At 40.6% G+C, this 11,316-nt stretch overlaps 1 protein-coding gene across 1 annotated transcript in view; it reads left to right on the top strand.

The window, feature by feature from the left end:
- Positions 1 to 8,157, top strand: part of LOC117006353 (sclerostin-like) — an 8,503-nt gene extending 346 nt beyond the window's left edge. The window contains exons 1-2 of the mRNA XM_033078742.1: positions 1 to 1,309; positions 4,931 to 8,157. The exon at positions 1 to 1,309 is cut by the window's left edge and continues 346 nt beyond it. Of these exons, the coding sequence (XP_032934633.1) occupies positions 1,090 to 1,309; positions 4,931 to 5,352 (642 nt within the window). The 5' untranslated portion in view covers positions 1 to 1,089 and the 3' untranslated portion in view covers positions 5,353 to 8,157. The remainder of the gene's footprint in view (positions 1,310 to 4,930) is intronic.
- The last annotated feature ends 3,159 nt before the right edge of the window (positions 8,158 to 11,316 follow it).

The raw sequence follows: 11,316 nt of genomic DNA, 5'->3' as shown, positions 1-11,316 counted from the left end.
TCTGATTATTTATTTGCAAATAACTTGAATGTGTAGGTGGTCTTGAGACAGAGAAATTGTGATATTTTCACCACTATTGTCTTGGTTTTGCAAGGAAAAATACCGTAGATGAGATTTTGAAACATGATACATGAATACATCTTGGGCATAAATGCCCTAGACCTAAAATAATATTTTTTAATCTTTTTGTTGGTTATATAATGGCTGGAAATCAGTCTGGCCAAGTTTTTGTGTTTAGAATAAGCAATATCCTGCATTCAACACTTCACAGAATGTCAGCAGAAGCTGCAGTATGCAATGAATTTAAAGCAAATGCAAACATGTGTTAGGCAGTTTATTCCAAGATTTTAAAATGTGAGAAAGAGCACATCAAAAATTATGATGTACAACATTCTGGCTGCTTAACCTAAAAACATATTCTAAGCAATGTATTTTTAAGGAAAAGTAAACACAACTTCTCATATTGAAATTAAGCTCTTCCCTGTTTCTTCCAGTATATTTGTGAGACAAAATGTAGAGCTCCTTGTTTTGAAAAGGGGAGGAAAAAAAGCCACCCTAACCCAAATCATTTCCCTGCAGAGACTGAAAAGCACAAGTACTGAGCCACAGTTTCTAGATTTACTCACTTTATACAGCAAAGGAAAGAGAAATAACAACAGCAAAATGTCAAAAGTCAGGAAAACCTTTGGAAAAGACAATAGCTAAAGTTTCAAATATGGGTGGAGGAAGAAGCAGGCTTTAATTATTTAATTTTAACACCATTGTTAGGAAAAAAACTGCAGAAAGGCTTGCCAGGTTACAATTCATGGTAGCCTTGTCTATCACCATTTGTTGCCAGGCTCAAAAATTAGGTGGATATGAGAAGTTTTTGCACAAAAGTTGTAAAATATTGTCACCAACCCACCCCCACACACCCATTTTATTTCACACTGACAAAAGCTGAGATGAATGAGTTGTCTGGCCCTTCCCACTTTGTATAGTCATTGGCTGGCTTGGTTCTAAAAGGGATTTTAAAAAGGGGAATAATGTGCCTTTGCCTGGGATCTGCGACTGTCAGGGTGCTGAAAAGCTGATCTGTGAGCTGCCACCATGCAGATCTCTTGGGCTGTGTGTGCTGTCTGTGTCGTGACACAAATCACATTTCAGCCTGCACAAGGGTGGCAGATGTTTAAAAATGATGCTACAGAAATCATTCCTGAGATCTCTGAAAATACAGAAACACCCATGGAGCCGACTTTCAGCAACAACAACACAATGAATCAGGCCAAACATGGAGGAAGACACATACAGCAAGCTCCAGAGCTTAACGGTAAGAAAAACATCATTGTTACTGATTTGGATGATAGCAGACAATTTGTAAAAGAATGCTTGTTATCATATATCTTTGTTTATTAACACTTTTAGCTGTGGCCCAACTGCTTTGAGTGATAGGGATTTACATGTAAGGTTAAAGAAGTATGAATATGAACATTAGAAAATAAATTGGAGTTTACTGATGCAAACATTGTCTCTCTGTTGAACATTGCTACTCTGCCCAGCTGCTCTCTGCAGACAACTCAATACATAAAACCTGTAGTAGATATTACTTAACACTTCTCTGTTTTTTGTGAGGAAATATCACAAGTTATCTTTCCCTCTTTAATGTTAGGATGGGGGAATGGGTTGACAGCGGAGGCAATAATATAAATTTGTGATATTTAGGAACACCCCCAGCAGTTGTGGCTAAGATCACACATCAGAAGTGGCACATTGAGGTTGTGTTCAGCTAAATGAGGGAAATGTGCTGTCCTTTGCTAACAGGCAGATCTTCAGTCAGGTTCCAGCAGCCAAAAATGTTTCAAGATGCAGTCACTGCACTTGACCAATGTCTGACTTTAGCAGTGATGCAAGACACTGGAGGAGACACAGAAGATGGAAAGCTAACACCAAACAGAGAAAAGTAGCTTTAAAAAAAGTTTTTCCACTGGAAAATAGGGCAAGCTTGGTCCTCCAGACACACAGCAAAAAAGCACAGAGCAACAGCCACAGATCAAACCTAGAATTCCCACTGTTGTGCACTGCAGGTCTTAGCCAGCCTCCTTTTTCTGGGGACACTGGATGGCAATTGGGAATTCCTGCTGCAGCTGTCATTAAGGCACTTAAAACCGTATTTTAAAACAATATTTTAAAAGAAAGAAAGAAAAAAAAGTCATGCTTTTGAGAGTGTGACCCTAAACTTCCTAAATTGCTAAAAGGGAGATCACTCCCAGGTAGTCCCACCAGGTCAGAGCAGGTTTATTTTCTTGTCACATCTCAATACCTTCACTTTTTAGCCTCTCACTACTCTGAATCAACTGGGAATCTGCCCCACTGCATATTTTTCAAAGTGGAAAGCACTTAATTAACTTAAGAAATCAAAGACTGAAGGAAACTGGAAAGTAGTTTTAGAAACACAATGGTCTTGCATACTTATTTTGGCATCTTTAACATAAAGAATCAAAATTATGATCCCAAGTGGTGAGACCTTTCTGGAACATATGCACCAGACCATGAGTGATTCTACACCTGCACACTTACAGGGTAGGACATTAATGCACCTGATGTCACCTGCAGAGCTGAGTTAAATGCCTGGGTATTTAACTGCCTGTGCATTATGGAGGTACCACAAACCTTATTCAACACATTATTTACAAACAGACATAATCTTCTCACTTAGGGAACTTGGGAGCGTTAGACTAAAGTGCACATGGAGTTCAGTTGCCAATATTTTTGTCACAGCTGACAAGGATTGCTTAATTTCATTCATGCAGTCCTTCAAACTTTTCAAAAATGAAATCTTGCTAGCTGTGCTTTGACAAATTTAAATAGACTTTGACAAATGTAAATCTGAGCACTAAAAGTCCTGTTTCTGTACTTCACAGGAAAACCAATATTAAAATTCTGTACAAATACTACTGTGTCACTAACAGGAGATTCAGAATTCTCTTTTGCTGAATGAAACCTTGTACCCAGTGAGGAGAATGAGCCCAACAGCCACAGCTTTCTCTGTGAGCTGCCCTTTGAAGGCTTCCACCACCAGTTGCTCCTGAATTAAAACTGTCCCTTTGACTAAGAGAAGAACATTAATGTGTTTGTCTAGATGAAGTTACTTGATAAACACCTAAAAATCAAATTTTGTGTCTTCCCAACAAGTCAGTTAATCAAGGATGTCATTTGGGAGAAGAAACATTTTTGGGAAAAGTTATGTTCCTATAACTGGAAAGTTTTTAAATACTTAATGCTAAGAAATCTTGTGTTTTCTAATGTTTCATTTGCCTTTAGATATCCATTGAGAAAAAGGAAAGGAAAAAATCTGTAAGGTTGCTAAGAGCCAGAAGGTGCCTCTAGCTCTCTGAGGGGAACTCTGTGGGACATGCAGAATTACCACAGAGTGTAGTAAACTTGGAAAAGCTGGTCCCTGAATAGTGGGAATTCCTTAGTGCTGTTGGTACCTGTGATTTCTCTAACCTGGAACATACTATGCAAGCCAAAAATCACTTAAGGAACACTTCTTGTTGCAAAAGAATTTAAATCTGGAGTCAACATCTGAAGTCAATAAACTAGAGCAGTGGGGGAAGGTGTTGCCCACAGTTAATGAAGCCAGCAGAATATTGTCCAAAATTCCCAGCTGCTGCTGGGGCTGAATTCCAGTCCTGCACAGCACTGACATAAAATGTACCTGGTGGATTTTATTCACCAGCTTGGACATTGTTATTCAAGGGTCTTACAGCTGGAGTAGCTGAATAGTCAGGAGCTGCATGAGTGAGCCTTTTAAAATATTTCTCCTGAAAATCTGCTGCTCAAGACATTCAGTTTGTGTGTAGCTCAGAGAGATCTGCTGCAGGAGCTGCTGTGGTTTGACCTTGGCCCAACACCAGGCACCCACAAAAGCCACTCACTCACCCTCCCCTGCCACAGCTGGGCAGAGGAGAGAAAAATGAACCAAAAAAATCTATCAGATTACAGCACTTCTGGTCTGAGAAGAGAATGAGAGAAACTGAGCTGGCTGCAGGTTGACTTGGAGGTTTATGAGTTAAGGACTGGAGAAAAAGACACCAAGGGCAAAACAGGCTTGGCTTAGAGGTACAAAGTGACTTTATCAACAAAACCGGAGGAGGATAATGAGAAGTAAAATAAGCCCTTAAAACACCTTTATTTCCCCAGCCATTCCTCCTTCCCATGCCAGCACAGGGATACAGGGTGTGGGGATTGAGGTGGGTGCCAGCTCAGAGCTGGCAGAGCAAGCAGGCAGGAATTGAGGAATGAGCAGGAATAAAGGGATGAGCAGGAGTGAAGGAATTAGCAGGAATGAAGGAATTAGCAGGAATGAAGGAATTACAGGAATTAAGGGATGAGCAGGAATGAAGAAATGAGTAGGAGTTAAGGAATTGCAGAATGAAGGAATTGCAGGATGAAGGAATGGCAGGATGAAGGAATGGCAGGATGAAGGAATGACAGGAATGAAGGAATGGCAGGCATTAAGGAATGGCAGGATGAAGGAATGGCAGGCCTTAAGGAATGACAAGAATTAAGGAACATCAGGATGAAGGAATGGCAGGAATGAAGGAATTACAGGAATTAAGGAATGGCAGAATGAAGGAATTGCAGGATGAAGGAATGGCAGGATGAAGGAATGACAGGAATTAAGGAATGACTGGATGAAGGAATGACAGGCATTAAGGAATGGCAGGAATTAAGGAATGGCAGGCATTTAGGAATGACAGGAATTAAGGAATTGCAGGATGAAGGAATGGCAGGATGAAGGAATGGCAGGGTGAATAAATGACAGGAATTAAGGAATTGCAGGATGGAGGAATGACAGGTATTAAGGAATGGCAGGAATTAAGGAATAGCAGGATGAAGGAATGGCAGGATGAAGGAATCAAGGCATTAACGTGTTCTCTGTTCGCAGACCCCTCGGAGTTCAGCTGCCGGGAGCTCCGCACCACTCGCTATGTGACGGACGGGCCGTGCCGCAGCCTCAAGCCGGTCAAGGAGCTGCTGTGCTCGGGCCAGTGCGAGCCCTCGCACCTCCTGCCCAACTCCATCGGCAGGGGCAAGTGGTGGCGGCAGAACGCCCTGGATTATCGCTGCATCCCCGCGCACAGCCGCACCCAGCGCATCCTGCTCGCCTGTCCCGAGCAGGAGACCCGGACTTACAAATTCCGAGCGGTCACGTCCTGCAAGTGCAAGCGCTACACTCGCTACCACAACCAGTCCGAGCTCAAGGACTTCGGCAGGGACAGCGCCCGGCCCCAGAAGAACAAGAAGCCTCATCTGTCCAGAGCCAGGAGCGCCAAATCCAACCAGCACGAGCTGGAAAATGCTTATTAGGTGGCTCTGGGTGACACGGACTAGCAGCTCTGGATGTTTGCTAAACCATCAAAAGGCACTCAGAGGCCACAGCATGATGTTCTGACTGCAGCAGGTTCCAATTCCTTCTGCTAAGCCGGGTCAAAGGCTCACATAGGCAAAAATCGATCAGATTATAGCACTTATGGTCTGATAGGAGAATGAGAGAAATGAGCTGGAGGCAGCTGGAGGTACCCTGGAGGTCCATGAGAGTTTGTGTGTCCTGAGCGAGCAGGGAGGCAAAGCGAAGCTGTTGTGACAATCACACTGCTAGAAATCATTCCACTCACTTTATGTGAACAGAATATTGAGATTGCTAGAAATCATTCCACTCACTTTATGTGAACAGAATATTGAGATTGCTAGAAATCATTCCACTCACTTTATGTGAACAGAATATTGAGATCCCTTTCCCAGACAATGGTGCAGGACCAGCTTGCAGTTAGGGAGGCACCAGGAGAGTTTGCACTCTCTGAAGGAGCTGTACAAAGTTAGGGGGAGCAGGGATTTCAAGTTATGGTGAATGAAGTCAAATTGGAAAATTAACACTCTAGCAATGTCCTCATGCACCAGGTGTTTCCTCTCAAACACAGAAATCAAAATATGACACTAGGGCACTCAAAAGTGGGACAAATCTATTTCATTAAAATATTATGGGGTCAACAAATTCAAAACTGAGATTTGGCAACTAAAACCATATTGATTTAGAAACAATGATTTGTTTTAGGGACAATTCAACAAATTCTCCTAAGGGGAGCAGATTTATGAAAAAGATGCTCCTCCCAAACCAGATAACCTCACTGATGTTTGTCCTGTAGACAGCTGACATTATCCATAGTTTAACATAGAAGATACTGATTATTCCTTATTTCCTAGAACATGTTTAACTTTAATATCAGCTTAGATACATCCATTGACATTTTCTATTCTGTAGAGTTTGGATTATCTCTATTATTTGGACATAAAACTGTGCAAACCAAGCTCTGTGAGTAAGGTGGTGGTTCTGCATTTAAAGTGAGCCTCTGCTAAGTCAGGAATTCCTCTAGAAAAGCCTTTAGGAAATGCAGCTTTGATAAGACTTTAGTTTGGCAGCAACTTTCCTTTACTTAGCTTTTCAACACTCAGACTAATGCTTGTGTTTTTACATTAAAGAATATTGCTAGAAAGTGAATTGTCACATACTGTATACATCCTGTAGAATTTATGCTGAAGTAATATAAACTGTGGCAATTTGAAATGTTGATAGATTTTTCAGTTATTTTATGTGGGACCAGAACCTAGAGAGAAAAGGCATCATTTCAGAGAGTGAATTACATATTTATTTTTTTTCCAGAAATTATTTATGCAATGTTTTAACTTTTAGAGAACTAGAAGAAATACTGCTTTTAAAATATTAGTCTGTTATTTTTAATTTTAAATGCATTGTTAATAAAGTAGAAACAATGACTAATTATAGAAAGACTCATTGATTTTCAGCTACAGTATAAAGCCAGGGATTTACAGAACAGTCAGGGTGTCAAGTCAAATTTCTGTGATCCAAAGTATTGAGATCCTTAATTCTAACAATTTACACATCCCTAAAGAATCTCCATCCTGGAACTCCTTGCTCTGGTACAGGATGTTTCTCATGGGAAAAGTCTTCCTGGGCAAATGAGCAGCTCAGAATTATTTCTGTATTCTCATTTCTGCTTCCCCTGGACATTTCCTGATTCGTTCACAACCAGATAAAGCCACCAAAGAAAACAATAAATCTGTGAACTGCCAATCAAGAGTTCTTGACTGAAATCTGATTGCTTCAGATTTCTTTTATTGAAAAAAAAAAAAGCAAGAAAAATGAATGTGGAATCCCCTTGCAAGTGCTGTCAAGCAACAGTTAAATATTGTTACAGTTTGGTATTGTAAACCTATGCTCATTTTCATTTATCTTTAAGAAACATTTTCCAATAAAGTCAGAGAAAACTGAGCTTGGGCTGCACACAGCATGCAGGTCTTTCAATGCAGATGTGGACATGAGCAGCTTTTTCAAGATAGCCAGTATAGAAGTTGTCCTTTCCTTACTATGACTTGACACATGGTATAAAAACCCAAAATAAACCATTGTCACAACTGCAACAACATTTTCCAGACTTATCTTTGACTTCATGAATTTGACACTTGGGGTTTAATTTTCAGGATGCAGCATGAGCACCTGCAAGCACAGCTGAGGTGAGAAAGGCAGCTCAGTTCTCTGGGAAGCTGTTCCAGTCTCTCAGACATCCAAAGTCAATGAAACTTTGTTTTTAAAATATTGATTGTGATTAGCCAGTGAAAGAGATTTGCTCCACTTCACCTCAGACTTCATCCTGGGTTTCAGGCACTCAGAAACACCAGGCCTGCTTCAGGTGAACCAGTAATGTCTTTCTCCCAAATATTTCACCTGGAACAGGTCCTCTTACCCCAAAAAACATCATGCAGTTCTTGTCTCCCAAAAGTGCCAATGTCTCCTGCTGTCAAACTCAGAATCTTGCATTTTTCTGACTCCCAATGTAAGGATTAGTTCTTTGTAAATTATAAAAGCTTTTACAACAATCCTGGGGCACTTTTACTGCTGTGTTTGCTCTCATCACCCATCCTGTTTGCAGTGACTCCTCGTTGGTTTTACCTCGGGTTAAAGGTGGATGAGGTGAGCAGTCTGCAGATGTGATTCTGTGATCTTACTCCTGAAGCAACCCCTCCCACGAGCACTTCTGCAATTTATGTTATCAGGAGAGGAATAGGAAAGAGTGTTTTGCTAACAGCTGGAAAAAATCAAAATAGGATGTTTCAGAGGGAGACTTCCAGATTCTCCTCCACCCTCACATCCATGTGGCTTCTTTTCAGACAGGGAATTTGGGATTGTTTATTCATTCATTTATTTATTTATTTTTGCAATAATCCTCTATTTTTTTAACCTCTAATATAGGTGTGCATAATCTGGGAGGAGATAGCATCCCTAACTGTGGGTTTGAGACAGTGTAGGAAATTTGAGTTTCTCTTTTACACAGAATTATATACTTTCAGCTCTTTTCAAAGAATGGACAGAGATCTGCTGTGGGCTCCTTCTACAAAAGCATTACATAGTTTTTCTTCAAAATTGTAAATTCTTCAAATGAGAGTGAATGTCTTTGTCATTTTTGCAATAAAATAGCACAATTTGTATCATTTAGGTGCTGCTGAGGAATAATAGTAACAGGTCACTGCTTTTACCTTCCCTTGGCTGGAGCCAGCTGCCTGTCACAACTGAACAATGCCATGATGGGCAGTCCTCACAAAAGCAATCAAGTCACTTTTTTCAGACAGAATTCATAATTTCTCCAAATCTCCTTTCCCCCCAGCATTTTTATTTCCAACAATTTGTGTGGCCCGTGGCACATTCTCTACAATACACTCAGTGGTTTAAAATAGTCACTGTGCTTACCTCACTTCTTTTTCTGGCAAAATTACAATTCTGCTATTATTCAGTGAAAAATAAACCTGCTGCTGTCCACCAGGCCCCAAAGATTTTGCACAAGGTTCATCTTTTTAATTAGAAATTGCACAATGAAGACCATAACTTTATCCAGTGAGGTGCTAGGCCCAGAGAACCCATCCCATGTGTGCTTTGCAAGCGTGGTTGAGAAAGTCAGCCCTGTGAAATAAGGAAGGAATAAACATGTATTTTTTTAGCCATATGACATCAACTTATAATTAGCTTGTTTCACTCAAATTAGTGCAGCATATGGGCACACAGAACAACTTTTCTATAATAAACAGCCCTGAAAGCCTTAAATTATCATATAACATATTTATATGTAGCTGGAGTTTGGATTGAACAGCTGTAACCTGAAATTTGATAAACTGGACCTCCCCTTGACAGGCCAGTAATGGAAGTGCACTTCTAAAATAACTCAGCTTTTAAAATAAAGCCAGCACAAATTGCAGAACTTGCAGCACATGCAGCCACTGTCACTTGGTCACACAAAACAGTGCAGCTGCTCCCCTTGCAGTCCTAGAGCCAGCAAAGGAGATTCAGCTCAGAATTTTTTCAAGGGATTGACATTTTATTCCCAGAATTGTGTTTTTAACACAATGTTGGAGAGCCAAGCAGCAGAGTTCCATGGACAAGGCTCATGATGCCTTGTTGCCTTTTCATTGAATTGGGAATATGGGGTTTTGCTGTATTTTTTTATATTATTCACCAAAATGAATTTTACTCTGGGTAGAGTATAGCAAACACAAGACCAAAGGGAGGAAGGAATGCTGATTCTTCTGTCCCTGTTACCAGTTCTGATGTTGTATCCTGAGCTGGTCATTTCTTTCAATCCTAAAAGCTTTCTCTATTCTTCTGTGAGAACAAGTCCTTACTGCAAAAAGAGAATAATAAAACCTGAATAGAGGTAAAACTCATCAGCACATGCCCTGCTAATTCTGAAGTAAAAGTATAACAAACACAAAGAGAACCTTTAACACATCTCACCCTTACCACATCTCAGTGCACAGATAAATTGAACATTCCAGGGATAGAGCAGCCACAGTTTCTCTGTTCCAGTGCCTCACCACCCTCACAGTAAAGAATTTCTTCCCGAAATCCAAACCCATTGCCCCTCAGTCTGCCCCTGGTGCAGAGCCCTGCCCATGTTTCCTGCAGACCCTACTGAGGTGTTGAAGTCTGCTCTAAGTTCTCCTGGAGCCACAAACATCCATCTCAGCCCTCCCAGATGGGGCAGTGTGTGATGGGATTTTTTTTTTTTTTCTCCATATTGGCCACTTAGATTACAGCTGACACAGAGGGGCTGTCATGACAATTGGAACTCACACTTTAGATGGAAATTGTGAATTTTCTTATGAAATTAAGAACACACTGGACTGTTCTTGGTGTCCAGAAGGGTAACACCATCATTTTCATCTCAAGTGCTTGAGTGAGTCCTCAGTCCCAAATCCTTGAGTGAGTTACAAATCCAAAGCCAAGCTTCTCCCCACTGAAGATCCCACATCAGGTGTTTGCAGCTCTGACCCTAAGGCTCCAACTTTCTAGTTCATGGCTTTCCAGGCAATTTAAATACACCCTCAAGCCAAGGAATAACAGAGTATTTATTTCATGGTTATCAAGCCCCTAAATTAAACAGACATCATTATCACTCCACCAACAATTTAATGCTTGCAGCATGAGGTTATTTCAATTAAGAAAACAGCTCAGCTCTGGCTAAATAAATAAGTGATGTCATCCTTCATTCAGCCCTCCAGATTCTTTGGTGTAAAAACTTCCCTTAGGAGAGGCTTTGGGACACGGTGGCTCCTCTGAGACTATTTACATCTCCCAATTTCTCTAATCTCTTCTTCCTTCCTTCCTCCTGCCTATTTCCTTCCCTTTCACTATAAACTGGGCAGTATTTAATGCTTCCACTCTGCCCAACATGCTTTTAGAATTGGGTGGTTGTTGGTTTGTTGTTTTGTTGGGTTTTTTATAACCAGAAATAAGGCTTCATTTAAGGTAATTACTTTCCCATTTGGAGAGTTTTGCTATTTGCAGGGCCTTATTTTTTTGCCCTAGTCAAATTAGCAGGAGAAGTAAGTTTTAAAAGTGATAGTTTTCTCCTAAAATTGTTCTTCAGATTAAGGGTAGCACTCAAAACCAGAAACTTCTCATTCATGTTGCATTTCTGCATGTCTAGAAACAAAAGTGGTGCTATCAGGAAATTATTGAGGGGAGGAAGAGGACAAACAATGACATAGACTTCCAGTGAAAATATGTGTGGATTTAAGCCTGATCACCAATTAGTATGGGCTTCCAAATAAATTAATCTTCAAATCAGAGGTGTCCAGAGTCCTCCTAGGAATCAAAAATGGGCCCATTTGGAACAGATACTTTCCTCTAGAACTGTTTTTTTTTTCAGTATCGTCTCTAATAAGGCATCAATCAGTCACAAGGACTGAACTTGCAGTGGAACA

This window comes from Catharus ustulatus, chromosome 23 (genome assembly GCF_009819885.2).
Source record: "Catharus ustulatus isolate bCatUst1 chromosome 23, bCatUst1.pri.v2, whole genome shotgun sequence".
In the NCBI taxonomy this organism is placed as follows: Eukaryota; Metazoa; Chordata; class Aves; order Passeriformes; family Turdidae; genus Catharus; species Catharus ustulatus.
The sequence above is the reverse complement of the archived record's forward strand: the minus strand, read 5'-3'. Positions and strand labels throughout refer to the sequence as shown.